At 39.3% G+C, this 19,121-nt stretch overlaps 1 protein-coding gene across 6 annotated transcripts in view; it reads right to left on the bottom strand.

Moving 5' to 3' along the window:
• LOC119157655 (neural-cadherin-like) overlaps window positions 1-19,121 on the bottom strand; it is a 68,393-nt gene that overhangs the window by 7,399 nt on the left and 41,873 nt on the right. The window contains exons 20-32 of one of the 6 annotated variants that reach the window (XM_037408729.1): window positions 17,822-18,006; window positions 17,380-17,609; window positions 13,933-14,210; window positions 12,827-13,041; window positions 11,956-12,083; window positions 11,222-11,349; window positions 8,949-9,072; window positions 8,200-8,380; window positions 7,138-7,304; window positions 6,112-6,376; window positions 4,147-4,327; window positions 2,919-3,163; window positions 121-275 (exon numbers count right to left, since the gene is read on the bottom strand). In XM_037408729.1, the coding sequence (XP_037264626.1) occupies window positions 121-275; window positions 2,919-3,163; window positions 4,147-4,327; window positions 6,112-6,376; window positions 7,138-7,304; window positions 8,200-8,380; window positions 8,949-9,072; window positions 11,222-11,349; window positions 11,956-12,083; window positions 12,827-13,041; window positions 13,933-14,210; window positions 17,380-17,609; window positions 17,822-18,006 (2,482 nt within the window). Of the gene's footprint in view, window positions 1-120; window positions 276-2,918; window positions 3,164-4,146; window positions 4,328-6,111; window positions 6,377-7,137; window positions 7,305-8,199; window positions 8,381-8,948; window positions 9,073-11,221; window positions 11,350-11,955; window positions 12,084-12,826; window positions 13,042-13,932; window positions 14,211-17,379; window positions 17,610-17,821; window positions 18,007-19,121 lie in introns of those variants that run through there. The other 5 variants (XM_037408730.1, XM_037408731.1, XR_005107623.1 and 2 more) reach the window with 5 other exon arrangements.

Here is a 19,121-nt window from a genome sequence, read left to right as displayed (position 1 = left end):
TGAGTCGGCAGAACAAAGACTAAGGGCCTCAGCTATAATGGAAAAGCATAAAATACGTTTTCATCAGCACGGTGAGCCAGCAGCCCCCTCTTAAGCGTAACACAACACAACAATCCTTACTTCATCTTGTTCCCCACCTCCTTCTTCATTGTAGTTGAGGATATTTTCTCTGACGTCCTCCAAATCCTCATGATGCGCAGATACGTGGTGAACTCCTCCGTGCAGACCTCTGCGAGTCTTCCAGCGAGCCCACAAGAATACAGCGCTGAACAGAGCTGTGTAAACACACAGGGGCAAAACAGAACATCGGTCAGAAAAAAATACAACGTTTACATCCAGGAGTGCTGCAGGCTGGCTTAGGCAGCAGCTGCTGTACACAAGCGCTGCAGCCCTGGCTCGCAGCCGGAGCCAGCAAGGCTGTAGTTCTGCGTTTCTCAGCAAATGTTTGATTTTTGCACTCTTCAATGTAGTTACAAGTGAGCATCAAAGACAGAAGAAAAGGCCTTTAAAGAGCATTTTAAAATACCCTTTAAAGTACAAGAACTGCATGACCCAAGTGGTGTTCAGACACCTCACTGTATCGAGTTGAATTTTGTAAGAGAGTGTATACAGCACATAAATAACGTGTTGACAGTACTGCAATGACATAGAAATGAAGCACAAGAAGACAGGAGACTGAAGAGGAAATTACTTTTGTACATTTTACTAGGAAGTAAAACCCTAAGCAGGCACACTTTGCCTTAGCATCCATGAATTAAAACATTTTTCTTACATGCCTAGGTACATTTTACACACTGACAGTTGTAAAACTTCACCATCAGATACTGAACGTTATGTAAATAGCAACTTGTGTACCACTGTGTTACCAACTCTAGAGAAATTGACAACAGCTTATAGTAAGACCTCAAACCATTGGCTACAAGCATAAACTAAGAGTGCAGTGAATTAAAGAGAGCAGAATCTCTTACAGAGTATCTACATGGCAGACTGCAGTTCTGTAGGCAGCACATAGATATGACCTTGGGACTGAAACTGGTCTACATGGAGGTCTACACCCCGCACTGTGCTGTGTAGCTACACCCTTCAAGCTGAATCACTGCATTTGAGATGTGTATTTACCTCTTCCTCCCTGCCCCATCCCAATTAACAGAACGCGTCCCACAGATTTTCACACGTGGCAACTTTTTGACAGTCATTTTTTTAGCTGAGCTGATTTTGAGATACTCAAGAAGTCTTTCGATGTTCTACAACTCTTCTAATCTTTCACTGTGGCCGCTAGTAGAAAGTCAATACTTAAAATGAATACAGCCCACGTTCCAAGAGCGTGACAAGAGTGTAAACCAGAATACCCCCAGTGAAGACAGCATTTCTTCCACGCAGACACCAACAGTGCAAGCTCCTGCCTGATTTTCTTATGATCCTGAGCTGTCATTAAACAGTGCTGTCATTAGAAGCATTCTGTGGAGGTTATTGGTTCTTTGGTCCGTGGCGTCAGCGTCAGGGCAGCTGCAAGCTCCAAGGTATTGCTGTGTCTGTAACTGAACAAAACGAGCTGAAGTCCCCTCCTGGCAGGGAGCAGGGAAGGTGCCTGTGACACCAGCCGCCCTGGTACTGATTTACTTGCAAAACGGTCCCACACTTGAATTTAAAGGATGTAATCAGAAAAGCAGCTTTTCTAATCAATTGGAATCTTACACATCTATAATTAAAGCTGCATGAATTGATCACTTTTCAGAGCACTGACACTTTCTAGGAGCTGTGTATGAGAAAGGACATCTGAAATCTTGAGAACAAGCGATTTTATTAAAAATTCCCCTAACAAGTCACAGTTGTGGGATAATACCATTGTTAACCACATCTACTCAAATTTTCACAACAATGCACACCACTTGGTTAATAGCAACTGTTTCTTACTCATAATTTAGAACGGAAAGATTAGCAGGGTTATTAGGTAAAAGATTGTTTTTTCAGTCAAGCACAGGCAGCAACACAAAGTCAACTGACAATAAAACTGCTCTGACCCAGCAAAAATCACCCTCCTGTAACATAACGAACTATTATCAACCTCAGCTAACTGGGATTCCAAAAGCTGTGAAACCAGGTAGCTTCCCACGCTATTTGCTGTTCATATTTGCATGGCAAACATAGTATCTAGCAGAGCTGGGGAAAACGATGGTATTTCAGGTAGCTACAAGGAGGGATTCAAAATAGTCCACAACACATTTTCATACTCTTACTACTTCTGAATAAAACTTCATACTGTACAAGCCACGAAAAAAATCCTATGTCCTTGCTCAGGTGAACTTTCATGAAACCTGAACAAAGAAGAAGGACTCGAAGATGTGATCCTTCCTCCCTAGTGAGATCCTTCTTTGTCTTTCCTCTTCTTTTTGAGATCCAATGCCTAAGCCTGAAAATGGTTGAGGAAGACAAAAGCAGCTGTTGGGAGCTCTGACACAACTGTGAAGATGCAAGAGACTGCTCCCGTCTGACCAAGTGTATTTCTATCAGACAGTGTATTTCTCCTAGACTAAAAAAGAAAAAATCTGTTTCATGCTCAGTAGTATTTTAAACAATGCTTATCTGGTAGCAATTTCCACTCTTGCTGTTCAATGGCATTCCCTTCCAATTACGCATCTGAACAGTGCCTTAGCAATGAAGTGAAAATGGGCAGAAAATAAAAAACTGCAAAGACTTTCCATAGCTACACAAATGTTGAATCATGTAGCAATACATGCACACGGGGATGAAAAACAGGTTACCGATGGAGCTGAGACCATGGCAAAGAAATGAAGGCAGAGTCAAGTCTCCATTAAGAAACTGAGTTTTTCAGCAGGAGGATGAGATGACAGCTATTCAGGACAACATGTATAAATGAGTTCACCAAAGGTAATACAAGATGTAGTTGCCATAACTACCTAACAGCGCCAAAAAGCAAATGCAGATGGCAAACACGGAACTAAAGCTCAGGCCTGTATCCTTGTGGAAGATCGCCAGTGTGATTTCACAGTTAGGTCCAGTATAGCCATCAGGGCAGTGACACTGGAACTTGGTTGGTGACAGCGAGATGCAGGTACCATAGTTACAGGGCCTCTCAGCACACGCAGTGTGGACACACTGTCTGCCAGTGGCATTCTCCATGATCATGTGTCCAGGAGGGCAACTGAAAAGACAAATGTGAAATGAAACCATTAAACTTTGAGGAAAGTAGGCATGAAAGACAGCATGTAAGATCTTAAAACGGTCTTTGATGACATTCTATATGCAGTTTCTGAAGTAGCTACTAGAAGTAAGTTACTTAGAATAATTCCAGGATTGCAGTCCTTTCTAAAGCAGTCATACAACAATGAACTCCACAACTTTAAACCCTTATGTCTGGGGCTTTCAGAACTCGGGTAGTTCCACTGGCTTCTGTGAGATGACCCATGTGAAAAATAGCTGGATTAGGGTCTTCAGCTCTGTCCAGGAAGGACAAGCTATGCTATGTTCCTTGTGTTTCCGTAACGGTGAATTTCCAGAAGAAAATACATCTCTATTAAACTCCATTTGTGTAGACAGTGGCAGTCCATAACGCTTAAAGTGCTTCACAGCACAACTAACTCAAATTACTGTTGTCCTAACCCCAGCCACACACAAGAACACTGAGCTGAGCTCAGTGACGCAGTGATTCTAATGCAGTTCAGGTAGCCTGGAAGGGGACAGAGGCCACAGCCTAAGACAGTAAGAAGTCAGGCACTACCAAAAGAAAGCACATCTCCATTGCACAGCACCAGCTCCGCAGGACAGCTAGCCACACCAGTTTTCTACTCCGCTCCAGCACACATACCCCTTTTTCCTGGTTCTCAGGTTTTACAAACATTCTAGATTTGCTGCTATCCTTTAACCATTTTCAATTAAGACACGCAGCCGAAATTGTTACAGGATCCACAGAGGTACACTGATTTACATCCGCTAAGGGTAGTGCCTAAAAGGGCAGTGTTCTCAGTAACCTGGTGCCTATTGCAAGGCACCTTGCTTAGTGTTTCACTGTGGTTCAACTGATTTGCTAAGACTGCCAGTGGCACCCTTCAAGTTGCACCCTTCTTCAGCATCTACCCTTTCCCACCTCAGTCTGGAGGGTTTTATGCTTTTATTTCCACTAATTACCTGCATTCATGCATCATCCACAAATCAACACAAATAAATTCCTGGTTACAAGGGTTATTCCTACAAGCCTCTGAAGAACAGCCTTCTTTGACGCCTTGGGCACTTAATACTGACACCAGCTCCTTCACGTGAGCGTCCAGAGGGATTCTGTAGTTATTAAATCTGACATCCTTCATACATCCTGAGGCAAGGCACAAAGAGACTGTTTTAAAAGCCATTCAGCAAGAATGATTTGAAGCAGCTGTAAGATTTGGCAGTTTATGTTTTAACAAAGGACCCAGGCTACCAAAGTTCAAATCCAGGACTGAACCTACCTGACCTTTCAAAGCATTGTTCTCCATTTTTTGACTGAATTTGTTAAAAGTTTTGATCAAGAGTCCCAGTGTTTTTCCACAAGAACCAAGTGCTGCTGCAGGCCTCTATGTGCTTGTGCTCAAGACAGTAGAATATGTACCCCCTCACTATGCTTTCAACAGAAAAGTACAAATATTGTGGAAAACGTGTTATATGGGGACAACCTGTTACATTCTTCAATGTGTACCTGTATAAACTGTGTTAGGTTGATTTTTAATTGTAATTTACAGCTTAACTTTACAGGAGAGCAAACCACAAATAATGGTGAAACAGCCTTGGGTCGCTGATGGGAATTTTGTATTGAAGATGTACAAATGTATTGATTTCATATGCACAAGATGCCTCAGCATAAAAGCATATACCTTGATGAATAAAGTACATTTTATAAATTCAAAGCCTTTAAAGTTTCAGCTGCTTAACAGCAACATTAGTTGTCCCAATTAAAATGACTTCCATGTTACCATTTGACTCCTTCATTTGCTTAAAAACAAATACTATTACTCCAATAAATAAAATTTCAGAATATGGTCTCTAGTTCTCAGTGTAAACTTTAATCATTGGAATACTTCTAGTGAAACAATAGAAAACAATCTTTTTCTAAGTAATTTATGATACACTTGTGTTGTATGTTGTTATTCCATTTAATGCGTATATATTTTACACATTTTCTCCTCGCACTTTTGTGTTATTCACTGAAATACTTTTACCAGGTGAAAACATTACCACCTTGTTTCAAATGGATTTACTAGTATCTGGTTAAAGAAGTGAAAGGCGTGGGGGAGAGGTGACAGACAGACATCAGGTGCATTTAACCAAGTAATAGGTGTGTGTCTTCCTTGTCAATATAAAAGATCTGCTGCATAACTGTGCATTATTTATACTATGATTTTAGGTGAAGGATGAGCTGCCAACTGAGGACAGAGTAAAAAAGCTGTTACAGGTATCTTAACCTTAGACAAAGAAGAAATATAGAGAAACGTAACTATTCAATTTCCAGGCTGAAAACTGACATTTTTTTAACAGACATCATGACTGTGTCCATTCAGTTGCTAAAAATTGAAATTGTTATCTCTAATTCCATAAACCATTTCTAATTTTAGTTAACGCTTCATCTGAGTGACTATAAAATGCACTAACACAAAGGTCATGCATAAAGGCAATAAACCAGAGTTTGTTCTGTTATGCACATATAAAATGGAAATATTCCTTTCAATATAGGGACAGCTGTATTTGGTAGGGAAGGACAGCAGCTGAGCGGGCTGGATAGAACCATGCAATGAACCGTGTATCTAATGCAGTGAGCCCTCCACAGCCCAGCTGGGAGAAGCTTGTGGATCTCCAGTTACAAATACTACACATACAGTCACGTGAGGAGGTCACCACCTTTGTTGCAAGTCCAGCAGCTAACAGTATTTGCTCTTAGTTCCCTGCTGTACCTTTTTCCTAGTCAGAACAGTTTTCCTGTCCCTTTTGCAAAGTGTCATGCGAGCATCTGTCCGTTTTGGTTGGGCTCTACATAAAGCAAGCTTCTTGCAATATGCCCATGTAGTACCAATAAACCTTCACTTTTACAGGTCCATATTGTGAACAGTGAGATCAAAAATTCCTCACCTTGAAAACTCTTGTTCTGAGTGAATGGGTAGGTGTTTCCAAGGACCAAGCTGCTAGGGTCAATCACAATCTCTTTGTACGTTCCTGCTGCTTTCAGAATTTCTCTCTTCCCACCTCCTTCATAAAGGCGAAGAGTAAATTCATTTTCATTTCTCTCCAGTGTGATATGATGCCATTCACCATTATCAATGTGGTAGGAGGGAAGGCTTACAGAATAGTCTCCATCACCCAGATTATATGAGACCACTAAGAATCCCTGAACAACCTTGTGGATAATTAACAAAGTAGTAAGAAAGAAAACAGAAGTCATCACCGAATGTTTTGTATTGACCTGTAACTTCAATCTTAAAGCATTTGTTTAAATGTAGGTTATGTTTACACTGCACATACAGTGTAACGTAAAGATAATTCAGGTGCTACTGAACTAGAGAATCTAAATACTGGTAGTGGTGTAGCATGTCATTCACTTGGAGTAACTGTACCCTGCGTGTCTCTTGGACAAATTTATAGGGCTCTTCATATGGCTGAGAACCTGGTTTATCACCTCTGCACTAACAGCTCAAACCAGCTTAACTGAAGAGGTAACATGGTTACATGAGAAGAGGTGACATCTGGTGGTACGTATAAAACGCAAAGGTTCTCATTTTGAGTCCAACACCATTAACTGCTACAGGCAGCTTTCTTGCCAGAGTCTGCACTATGCAGGATCGGCCACTCATGACTACAGCCAAATAGGACACACCATTCATCCCATTCTGTATAGCAAACTATATATACTTCACTGTACCTGGCAATAAATTCCTATGAAATCAAATGGGATACGCCATGGCTGTGTAGTCAACAGTGAACGATCAGATCTGTAAGTGCTCATAAAATGAATTCCAAAGTTTTTGTGCTTAGCATAAGGTTTTTGGTTCCGTTTTGGTTCCGTTTCCAGCTCTTACTTAAGCTAACGCTTCTCTGGGGTAACTATTCACTGGCATTGATTTAACTTTATGTTATCACTGTCTGGGATGCCTTGCTCACCTGTAGGGTGATGTGTTCGTCCTTATTTCGAGACAACATGCTTGTGATGACACTGTCAGGCTGCCGTGTCCTAATCATGGCTTCAAACAGCGTCCTACGGGCAGGCACGCTGATGGGAAGCTGATAGCGAATGTAACTTCCTGGCCCAAATGTGTACTCTTTGGCAGCTAGAAAGACAGAACAGAGACCCTTACGGCATTTTGTGAGGAGAAGGAAATACTGTTGTTTGCATTATTTTAATAATAAGAGTTGAAAGTAAAAGAAAAAATTGTAATGCACAGCACAGATCCATGAGACCAACTTGTCTTTTGGGACATGCCCCTTTAACTATTTCCACAACTTCCCCAGTCACTTTCCCACTTAATCCTCCCCTGTAAAGAGGTGATCTCCCTCCTGACTTGATCCTGCTGATGTTCCTCCTTAACAATGCTCACACAGGATGACGGCAGGAAAGCAGAAGCTCTGACCAAGACAAAAGAAGAGATTGCAGACAAAATATTAAGTGCTACGACACATTTTCACAACCTGCTGTTTTATAGTTGTCTTTTTGCTGCAAACTTTGGCTCCATGAGGGCTAAAGATCCCACTACACCGAAAGCACAGACTCTTAAACCAATGGAGTGTCTTCCAGACACCAACAGAGCAGTAATTTCTAATTCTACTTGTGTAGTTCTAATTCTGCACAGCAAGTGGTACTGGCACACTCACGTTTAAGTCTTAGGTTATTGGATATTTCTGAAAGCGCAAACCAATGCAAATTCAAAACCTTTGATGAAAACACATTATTTTTTTCACAATTCTTTTGTCATGCAGTCTCCATTACACAGTTACTACACAAACACCCTCAGGACTAAAGAAATGATCTAATACAGAGAAAGTAATTTCTCAAAGGGAATTAGAAAATAAACTGTTAAAAATTGCAGGTTACTATACTGAAACATGGCTTTACGCAATGTAAACATCACAAACCACCGCAGCAATCATTACCTGCAAACATTTTAAGTTTTCTGTACTGTAAAATTTACCAGCCTATCGATAATGTAACAGAAAAAGAGACTTCACCTTTATCACATCGATAGCCATAGTAACCCGGCAAACAACGACACGCAAATGAACCCCAGTCTCCAAGACACCTCCCATGAACACCACAAGAAGAAGACCCCAAGGTCTCACAGCTCCCATCCGTAAGTGTGCAGCCAGGGAGGCTATTCAGGGACTCTGCAGGAGACTGAAGGTCATATACCTTCAAGAGAAAATTGTATGACACCGAAACATTATTTAAGAAACACTTACACTTCATTTTAAAACACGAATAGCTATACCACAGAGCAGTCTGTTCTTCATCTGCATTGCTTAAGATGTTAAGTTTGCTTTTTGACATTCAGATTTCAACTTATTTTCTCAAGACCATATTTTGCCTTTGAATAAACTCAACCGACTACGAAAACAAAAAACCCCTGATACTCCCCAACAAAGCAGACAGCTGGCATAAATATACCGTTATACAATTGCCATTCAGAAGTTCTCTGAATGCGCAAAGAAGCTTGGAAGACAGCTGCATGGAGTAGGGGATAAACAAAGGCACAGTTTCTGGCTCACAAATACATCTGCTTGTAATTGAGAAACTACTTTTCAAGGTAGTTATTCTAATTATAGCCTCAAAATCCAGCATTTTCTTGTATTTTACACTGAGATATATGGGCATCGAATAGACGAATGGAAGTAAAAGTCTCAGGGATAATACAAAACTCCCAAAAATTTAATAAAGAAGTTTACTCCTTTGCTAAAGCAAAATGCTTAAATTCCCTTACCTGAGTATCCAAGATGAAATTGCGTAAACAACCAGAAAAGTGTTTGTGCAGCAATTGCGGGTAGGAATATGGTAACGATTCTTTCACGCCACCCAGCTGGAGAACATGGTTCACATTCAAATACCTTTAGAAATCATATGCATAATAAAACCAGATGTGAATTTACCTTCAAACATAGGCATTATATAAGGCAGATAAACATCTAAACTGCATTTCCAAGTAACAGAGGCTTTATAAGCAACAAAGAATGTAACTGTTTTATCATCTTCTTTCGCTTGCTTACAGTCAGTCAGAGAGCAGAACCCAGCCATTTAAAATAAGGAGTGATTAATTTTTTAAACATGACAGTGAAGTCTATAGGAGTTTAACTGTGGGACACTTATAATTCAGGTATGTTTGTGTTCAAGTCAGGAACCGCTGTGATATTCTAGACACCATATTCTCCTTTAAGTGCTTCCCTGTGTGCACATTCATCCTATACTCTAAGAATACTACAACAAAGACTGTTTTGTGTATGATAAAAGGTCAGAAACCTGAAAGTTGGGTCAATGTGGTCTAAGAGGTACAGTACACACATCCAGGCTCTGCAACATCTCCCAGCCACCTCTACAAGCCAAAGAATTCCACATTCTTTTAGTCCTCTCACAGTTTATTTTTCCCTGAGTTATCAACTCCATTTTTTGTTTTCATTTGTTCTTATATTTTTCTCTTTTTTGTGTGCCCCCTTCACAACCAGGAGGGCTCCATGCATCTGCTGACAAGGCTTAATCCCAGTGCTCGCCAGCACACTTGCTGAGACCATCTGTTCCACAGTTCAAGTAACTTTATTAGGACAAAGGTTTCCCTAAAATAAAACCTGAATACTCCTCATTGTAACTTAAGGCCCTGTATAAAACAGATTTTCTAAATCCTCTTTGCAGCATGCTTTTATATACACTGAGAATTTTCATCCCTCTCCTCAGTTTTCCCTTCTTTCAGTTAAGTGACCTCAATTCCTTCATTCTTGATAGGTCTTATCCTCCAAGCAAGCTGATTACAATCACTGCTCTTCTCTGGACTATACCCCATTGGTACACATCTATCCCACACCGTGGTGCATGAACTGGACCCCAGAACTCCAGCTGAGGCCCAACAGCGCTAACCAGAGTGGAAGGGTTATTTTCCATGTCTTAGAGAGGCCCCATGTTGAGGTATTACTGTGTGGTACTCATCTTTTTCACGTTAATGTGGCATTGCTGCACTACTCGTACCTTTTACAGACACTGAGCAGCTGCTACCTTCTTTCCCTTTGTGAGGCTGGTTATTTCTGCTTACATGCAATACTTGGCCCTTTGTCATAGTGGAAAAAGCACAGTGTATTTTCAGGTTTTATTTTCAGTTTGCTGAGTTCATTTTTAATTCCAAGTCATGCCCTCCAACATACCGGTCATTTCTCCCAGCTTGGTGTCATCACCAAGGGCAATAAACATCAGCTCAAAGGATGGAATTATATTGAATCCAAACCCTTGCAGAACGCAGCTGAACACATCCTTCTGCTTTGAAAGTAATAACTGCTTTTTTAATAAGATTTTTCCAACCTTTTCAGTTTTAAGGGCTAAGGGCTGACCCAACAGTACAAGCAATTTAAACCACCAGAGTCATTATCACACCTCAGCTGTATTACTTTGCTGGAGAAGACACACAGGTGGATTGTATGCCACATTAGGAGACAGCCCACAAGGCGACACACCAGCCTCAGCCTGCTTTAATCAGCAGTTCATCCAAGTACACCCAGCTGTGAAGTTATCAGCTGAGGGATGGATACACGTGCACTTCCTCTGACTCCGCGATCAAGGCGGATCAACTGGAGAATCCCATGTGTCAGTGTGTCTTAACGTTCACCAAAGCTTGTCAGTAGGAGCCCTCAGACTTACGCCAGTCGGACAGGAAGACTGGCCTAATTTCATGAGGTTTTCAAGAACAGGCTTACAGTGACTTGATAAAGATAGTGAGAGAAATCCTGTGGGTAAGGGATGGTACACAGAACCCACAGAAGGTCCAGTATTAGCCACACCACATTCTAGGGTTCTCATTTAGTACTGCACCACTACTCGGAGGAAGACTGGTTCCTCAAAACGGTTTTAGTGCTTTAAGGTCCAGACTTAGCCCAGAAGGCCCTAGAGAAAAGCAAATGGTTTTATGCCCCTAGTCATTAATAACTTGGCTTCCATTCGATAGCCAAATGTTCAAAGGCCTTAAAATACACTGTCTTTCAGTGAATCTCAGAAATGTACCTTGCTCTTCGTGGCACAGACCCAACGACTTCACAATTTGTACGATCTTCAGTGGACAGCCATTTACCTACTCCTTCTATCTCTGAAACAACAGCTGCACCGCAGTGATCCAAAGTGAATCGAACATCCTACACCAAAACATGGGATTAATGAATTAAGAATTTCTGTAAAATTCAATAAACAAGTTATCGAATTTCCACCTTTTTCATTTGCATACCATCAAGTGAAAAGGGCTGGGTTTTTTCCTGTTCTGTTTTCCATCTTACAATAACCAGTAAAGCCAAAATGGAACCATTTAACAAAAGAAGGCACTAAATTCTGCATTTAATTTATGCTTTTCAGTAGTTTAACCACTTTTGCAAAACCTGTAACTGCATTTGCAAGTAATTTTTCATCTGCTTTTTGTGCATAGGTAATTGATTTCAGTGTCCAAATGTGTACACTGAATGCGCAAATTACAACTAAGCCTTTATGCACATTCCATATGTGCCGCAGAACTTAAAAAACAGGAGGAAAAAAGATTCCTCTGATCCCAGAACATGGATTACAACGTAGGTATATTTGGAATGGACAACGCTGTCTTTCCAAAATTTGCATTATTCATCAAATCTACAAACACAGTTGTAATAATACATGTAATTAACCAGCCTGGTTTTCCTACCCACCCTGTTTCTGCACAGGGAAATGCTATTGGAAATACAAATATCTTGATGTGGAAAAAAATCGAATCTGACCTGACCATTGGTTCTGACTTCTAGTTGATGCCATTTTTTGTCTGCTACATTCAGGTGACTTGGAAACTGCAGCGTCACAAAACCCAAGCCATGGCTCATCTTCAGCACAGGAATACCACCGGAGAGTTCTAATACAACATGAACAAGAAATTAAATTCAGCTGTGAGAATCTTTCCATTTTGGATATGTTAGCAGTTAATGATTGTACTGATTTAATGAGGTAAATGATTAAAAACAGCTAACAACATTACCTTTCAACTAATTAGGAAAATATAAAATGCCAACCATACTGTGCATCTTGTGTATTAATTCACAAAAAAATAAGCAGTAGTAATCTTATAAATATGTGTCAACATAAAGAAATGAGTTCTAATTGTGTATAAATTTTCCTACAGTGGCACACTGGGGCTGGATTCATCCATCAAATCATTGCTGCTTAAAAAAAGTGCAAAAATGCTCCAAGACTGAAAGCAGCTTAAGTGGATTTCTTTTCTCACCAAACTGGATAAGAATGACAAGCGACTAAGACTGCGTTAATCATGTAATAGTTATCTTCAAAGTACATAAATTCCTTTATAGCACTACAGTTTTCCTAGAAAGGTATTTATGTATATATACATATAAATCTGTTTATTTTGCATTCCCCTTGATTTCTACAACTCTGTGATGGACCTAAAGTCATAGGTGCAGGCTACAAAAATAGACATCAAAGAAGAACGACCTATTAGGAAACGTGTCAAAATATTCTCAAACCAGAAAATACATCAGGTCATAAGAGGGAAAGACAGAATTCATACTCTTTACTACACTGTTCGCAAGCAACCCATTCCCAAAAGACATTTAATTTTTTCAAACACTTCTGCAGAAGTACCTATTGCAATGAAGTTTTCTGTACTCCCAGGTTCTGGATTTGATAAAGGACCACTATACAGTAGAAGTCCATCAGGAACCGCAGTAATAAACTCGAGAGAGAGCAAGCTTTTGAAACAAGGCCTGATGGGACGAAACCATGCATAACCATTACCATGGAAACTGTGCTTAGTCTGCTGGCAGTCTGGTCCATGAAATGAAGCAGGACAAAGACATCTGAAAGAGCCCAAACACAAAAAAAATAGTCAAAATTCCCCAATGTTCAACTTTTTTTTGGCTTTACATGCAACAGATGTACCACTTAAACCACAGTAAAAAAACAGCAGTGAAACAATAAAGATTTTAGCAGAGTCTCAGGGGTGCCTGGCAATTATTAAAGTAAGAGTACAAAGATATTTATCCACTATACTATCTCCATCAAAAGGAAATATTTTTGAGGCCATATTTTTGAGAACAAAGAATTTTTTCCCTAAATAAATAACAGAACACCAAACATCAATTGTTCAATCTATTACAGAGAAAACTCAGGGAGGTTAATTCCTAGCTAGAATAATCCAGTATAATTTCATGAAAGGAATACTGGCACGTGCCAGGTAATGCTATAATAAAGCAAGTTTCTTATCTAATGTTTTTTAAACTGCTTATTACCCATTGTTTAAATTACATTTCACTCCCCCTATACCCCTGCCACTATCACTGATAGTTACCTTTATTATGACTCTTCTGAGCTGGGGCAAGCAAACAATCAAAAAAAAAAACACCAAAAAACCAGAAACCCAGGAAGCACACTTCCCATTCCTTCATACTGAATTAGGTGTTCTTCAAAAATGACACGTTAATTAAACCGCTGGTTTTTCTCCAGGGTTTTCTTTCTCACTCACACACTACTTCCACCACTGTCAGGACTACAGCACTGTCACTGGACTGTTAGTGAAGATCCTGTTGTCATTAGGATGCACTTCAATGCACTCATGGGGTTTTTTTGTTTCTCCTTCAGTCATAATTTCATTTATGATTTTTTAAGACCTGTACCTTATAAGCTCCATTCATTACTTTAAAAATCGAAGGAAAAAAAAGGAAGAGAATCCGCAATACAAGTTTCCTCACCTGTAACCATTCAAAGTGTCAATACACACCCCACCATTGAGACAAGGGCTTCGAGGGTAGGAAGAACAAGACTGATGAACTCGGTCCCTAGCTGCACAGGTGCAGACAGCATTGACATTGCTTGTTACGGAGACAAATGACACGCTTCCAGTATCCATCACTGTTGGGATGTCACTCATGATGAAGTAGTTTGTACAACCCGTGCCCTCACTACAATTTGCAGTCCTACATTCATCTACATCAATCTGTGAAATGTTGAATTGTAAAGCTGACTGGATCTAAAAGAAAATAGAGTTTAACACATCACCAGTCTTGTCTTAATGGATACTTTTACTTACTCCTTAATTTCTGAAAAATCTACGCCATCACAGACTTAACGGAATGCTTGTTTCTTGAGTATCAATTATTAACATCCCTGACTAGACAGGCAAGCAAAATGATTTGACAAATACAGGAAGGATTTGAAAAAAATGACAGTAGCAGTATTTCCTAAAAACTTACTCAACTGACACAACTGACTATGAACATGTTAAATCTATACTGGCCTACTAACATTTTTTCTCCAAGGACCAGAGCTCTGAGAGCAGTGATACTCCACCTTCCAAGCTGCATCATCTGTATCACACTTCTCTGCACCCTGATAGCAATAGGCATGTTTTAGCTCAAGCCAGCATAAAAATTCTTCCTTGTGAGTTACACCCAGATATTATGTGCAAGATATTCTCTTGCATATAAGGTTACGGACACAGGAAAATGCAGGGCTGAGCTGCATTCAATAATAACGTCCACAGAGAGTGGCCTGACAAGACAATTTTGCAGCAATTGGGATTCAGTCTACTGATTCGTGCCCCATGAACTTAGATTTAATGACAACTGTGTGAAACAAAATGCAGTCAAGCCAGCATACTGGATACGGTATTCTATTCCACATTAATCTTGGCTAGTACATTGTTTTTGTTGCTAATTGGGGTTACACCTGAAAGCCCAAATACCCCAATAAAGAGAAGAGCCTCACTGTATACATAGGTCTTGCAATGTAGTAACAGGGTCTCCACAATTTGCAACCTCTGATTAGAGCAGACCAAAGAACTAGCAGAAAGCAGGAAGAAGGGAAGCAAGCTGTTCACCAGAGCCTGAGGACAGCAACAGGGCTGCCGTTATTTCAGACCTTCCGTGCTTTAGCCAGCAGCCTACGCAGTGGACTAACTTACCATGAAATTTGTTGCCTAGCACAACAGATTCCTTCCCTCTGCTTGTTTGGGGATTTTGCACAGGTGCCTATAAAGCTTCAGAATTTGATCTGTATTTGGTGATTCAAATACATTAACATCATGCATATTTAGTGCTCAAACCCGAATACAAGAGACCTCACTGCTCTCACAGGGGTATACCCTGAGGTATACAAATGTAAAGCTAACAACGTTACATCAGACTTAGACTCTCTCTGTTTATACATTTAATATGTATTTTTTCAAATGATAAAATGTATAACAGGTATCTTAAAAATAAGCTTTGAAAGGATCAAAACAAATAGTAAAGCACTTCTACTTTATTTTCGCCCTTGTTCAATCATCTCAATTCACCGCTATAGGAACTTTGACCTTTATAATCAATTGTGAGTATATCCTCAAATATCGTCACATGTATTGAAAAATATGTCCCCAAAAGCATAAAATATACCTTATAATGACATGATGCATCCTGACAATGCAGTTTCATGTCTGCTGCCCACATCCATCACCATTAGTGGAGAGTCTATAACGCACATTTAGGCAGCTATGTAATACTGTTATAGAAAAACATAGTGTATATAAACAACCTTGGCTCCTTTACAGTATTGGGATGGATTATTTCTCTGCTAAATAAAAACAGTTGCTGTGAAGCTATATCCCAAGGCAGTAATACAAACATATTATTTACTTAGCAATTCAATTAATAACTCCAGTGCTAATTACTTATTTTCTGTATTTCTAGTTAAACACATGTACAAAAACTACCCAGCTATGAGTGGTTTTCTGTAAACTGTTGGTGATTACTCACTAGAGCTATTCATTAAATATTGAAAGGTGATATATAATTGATAGAAACATAATTTTTCGTTAAAATATGTGAAGAAATCCCCTTGTTACCACTTTGATGAATTCACCTGCCATATATTATGGGACAGAATATTTGAATTCTATGCAGTTTTCTGTAATGTTGTTGCAGTAATTCACTAAATATGCAAAAGAAGCAGTCGTTACGCTTCACTAATACTATTAGTCTCTGATATTTCCTACTTGGTCACTCTTCAGAGTCTCACCATAATCCACACAACTATTTAAGATACAGCAAGGTGTAGGCAGGTGGCAAGTTAAGATATTTCTCTTTGGTTCCTAGAATCAGGCAGACCCTGCCACATTCACAAAAGGGAAAGTGCCATCTTCTCTTCAGGAAAAATCCTCCATAAAATGAACCATGTACTAAACCCAAATATGCCCCCATAGCCACAAATGACATGTCAGGAAGTGCTGCCTTGTCCAGAGGAAATTACAAGCCAAGCAGTGGCATCTTGCCCTTGTGCAAAGCAGTAGCTTTAGCATCTATTTAGCATCTATTCAGAAGCATCTGCAGGAGTGCAGCAAAACCAAAATCTGGAGGACTACAAAAAATAAAAGTGGAGCCAAGACAGACTGTGTCTGGGTAATTAAGTTTAACGGCGTGCAGGACAGATAGGGAACACCAGGAAGGGGAGGAACGCATCTTACATTCAAAAACAATTTTCCCTTTATTTTATTTATTTATTTAAAAAAAAACATGGGGGAGGGTGTCACTTTGTATTTAAAGTTGTCCTTTGGTGAGTTAAATACAATGACAAAAGTGGTTGTCTCCATCTCACTGATGTTGTAACTGTTCTTCTAACCTGCATATTCCTTCCAGCACTTATATAAGGTGTCAGCTCTTTGTACAGTAGAATTTCCATCTGGGTGGCATCAAGCCTCTACTGTAAGTGTCTAACAACAAGCTGATGTGATTACCCAAATCATCAGCATCTGGAACATCCAAAAAGCTGTCATTTCCAAGACATTCTCTGTACTACAGTACCACTTTAGCTTCCAAGGATTTCTTCTGACATCATTTTCAAAAGTCTGATAGATTACGCAATGAAACACAGGTAACTGTACCATGAAGGGAACGGAGAACCATCTTTCTGCGACTAAAAAGTCGTTATATTTATTGAACCAGAAGTTAGTACAACTGTATAATAATTGTACGTATGAGACTAAGGGTAAGGGAGAAAGCTTGAATTAAGCACTTGCTTGACAAGCGTTTTTGTCCTGAGTGAAGCTGGAAAAAATACTTATCTGTAGATCTAGCATATTCTTCTATTGAGGTTTGGGATATATAACCTAAAAACTCAGTATTTGGGTGAATTACATAGATGCATGATAACCCTAGAGAATATACCTCATTTTTAAATGCTGCCATCTCAGCATGTAGTTTCTCAGGTCTGTAATATGCCGAGCCATCACGGACTGCAAATCTTACATCTGTCTGTCTTCCATCTATGTTCATCACACTGAAGACAATGATATCACTAAGCTTAGCAGGTAACATTTTTCCTAGTAATTCCTTGAACTGGCCATGTCTTGTTTTGCCATGTTTGTCTCTCCTTATGAACTCCTCTGCTGTGACATCTGAGTTTGGGATTTAAAAAGAGATAAACATGAAATACTGAGAGTCCATAGGTTAATTTCTCAATTTATTTCTTATTTTACAATATGGAAACATACAGGAAAGTGCCCTACCGTGATAAATCAAGTATTGATATAATGATACCTACATCACATAATTATTCAGTTATAGAGGCAGCTATATAGATAAACTATCACCAGCAAATGAAACTAACCTGAAAGACGCACAGTGGCTGAGTTTTTTATGGCTTCATTTTCCAGCTCTTTGACATGGATTCGTACTGTAGATATAACATCAGGACAAACTCCATCAGAAACTCTAACTTTCAAGTTGTATATTCCTTGGGAAGTGTTATCCACCATCATCAAAGAACCAGTATTCTGATTTAATCTGAAAGACCTAGACATAAATCTTCAATTAGAAACCTTAATAAATTAAAATTGAGCACTTTATTCATTAACGTAATTCAGGAGGCCTTAAATGTTACTATGAAGGTTATAGGTTCAAAACTTACACAAATTAGTAAACAGCCTCAGAAAAGCACCAGAAACATCTTAATTCAGTAATTACTATCTGCAGAGCTTATACAAAGATGTTTCTGCCACTCCCAAATCCCCACACTTTCCCGAAGTTGAGTAAAAGCAGCGTGTAGTTGAACCACGGAGTTCAACATTGTCATCACGGGCAGGTCTATGAGATAAGTACTAAAAAAGTGATAAAACTACACAAAGTCGTTACAGATGCTCATCTACCCATCTGGAACACGATAAGGACTGGATGAAATCTCTGATATCATCTTAATTTGCCATCTCACAGGGACAATAATCAGTAATTGTGGAAATATTCCATGACCACTATTATGGAACAGTAACCTCTTAATATGGGAATAGGTCCAGGGGCTGCTGATGGACAGAAAGTCAGTCTAATTTGCGGCTACCTAAAGCTTTTGAATTCTTATTCACAGCAGAAACAAAAAAAAAAATAATTTTCAAACCCATTTTCTGCATTTCAAAGAGCATACAATTATGCTATATGCCATCTCAACTTTACGATATGAACAAATAATGTATAAGTAGGCATTAAGGATCCAATTCAACATTTCAGTTAACAGAAGATACTCCACTAATCTGAGTCATGGTTTTCGCATGCAATTGTAAATTTAGCCATCAAAGGAGATCACCAAATTCCCTTCCACTTTAGATGAAATGATTCCACTCTGCCCTTTTAAATTTGGGATTTGTATTCCATCAACTCTAACATTTGAGAGCAAGTATTAAAAACTCTATTTTTAAATTGCATCTTACAGAATGTACATTTTTAAATAAAACAGTGATGACATCCGACTAAAAAATCAGCATTATGGTGTGATCCTGCAATTTCTTGGAAAAAAAAAATTTAATGCATTAATTTCTTAATACCTAGCTACCCAAGTAAAAAAGAAAAAGAGCATTCAGAAGGTACACTCCTTAGTACACTCAATGACTTTGGCTTTATGCAAAACCTGAACACAGAGA

The sequence above is a fragment of the Falco rusticolus genome, chromosome 15 (assembly GCF_015220075.1).
Source record: "Falco rusticolus isolate bFalRus1 chromosome 15, bFalRus1.pri, whole genome shotgun sequence".
Classification (NCBI taxonomy): Eukaryota; Metazoa; Chordata; class Aves; order Falconiformes; family Falconidae; genus Falco; species Falco rusticolus.
Note: the sequence above shows the minus strand (reverse complement) of the source record. Positions and strands in the feature narration are given on the sequence as shown.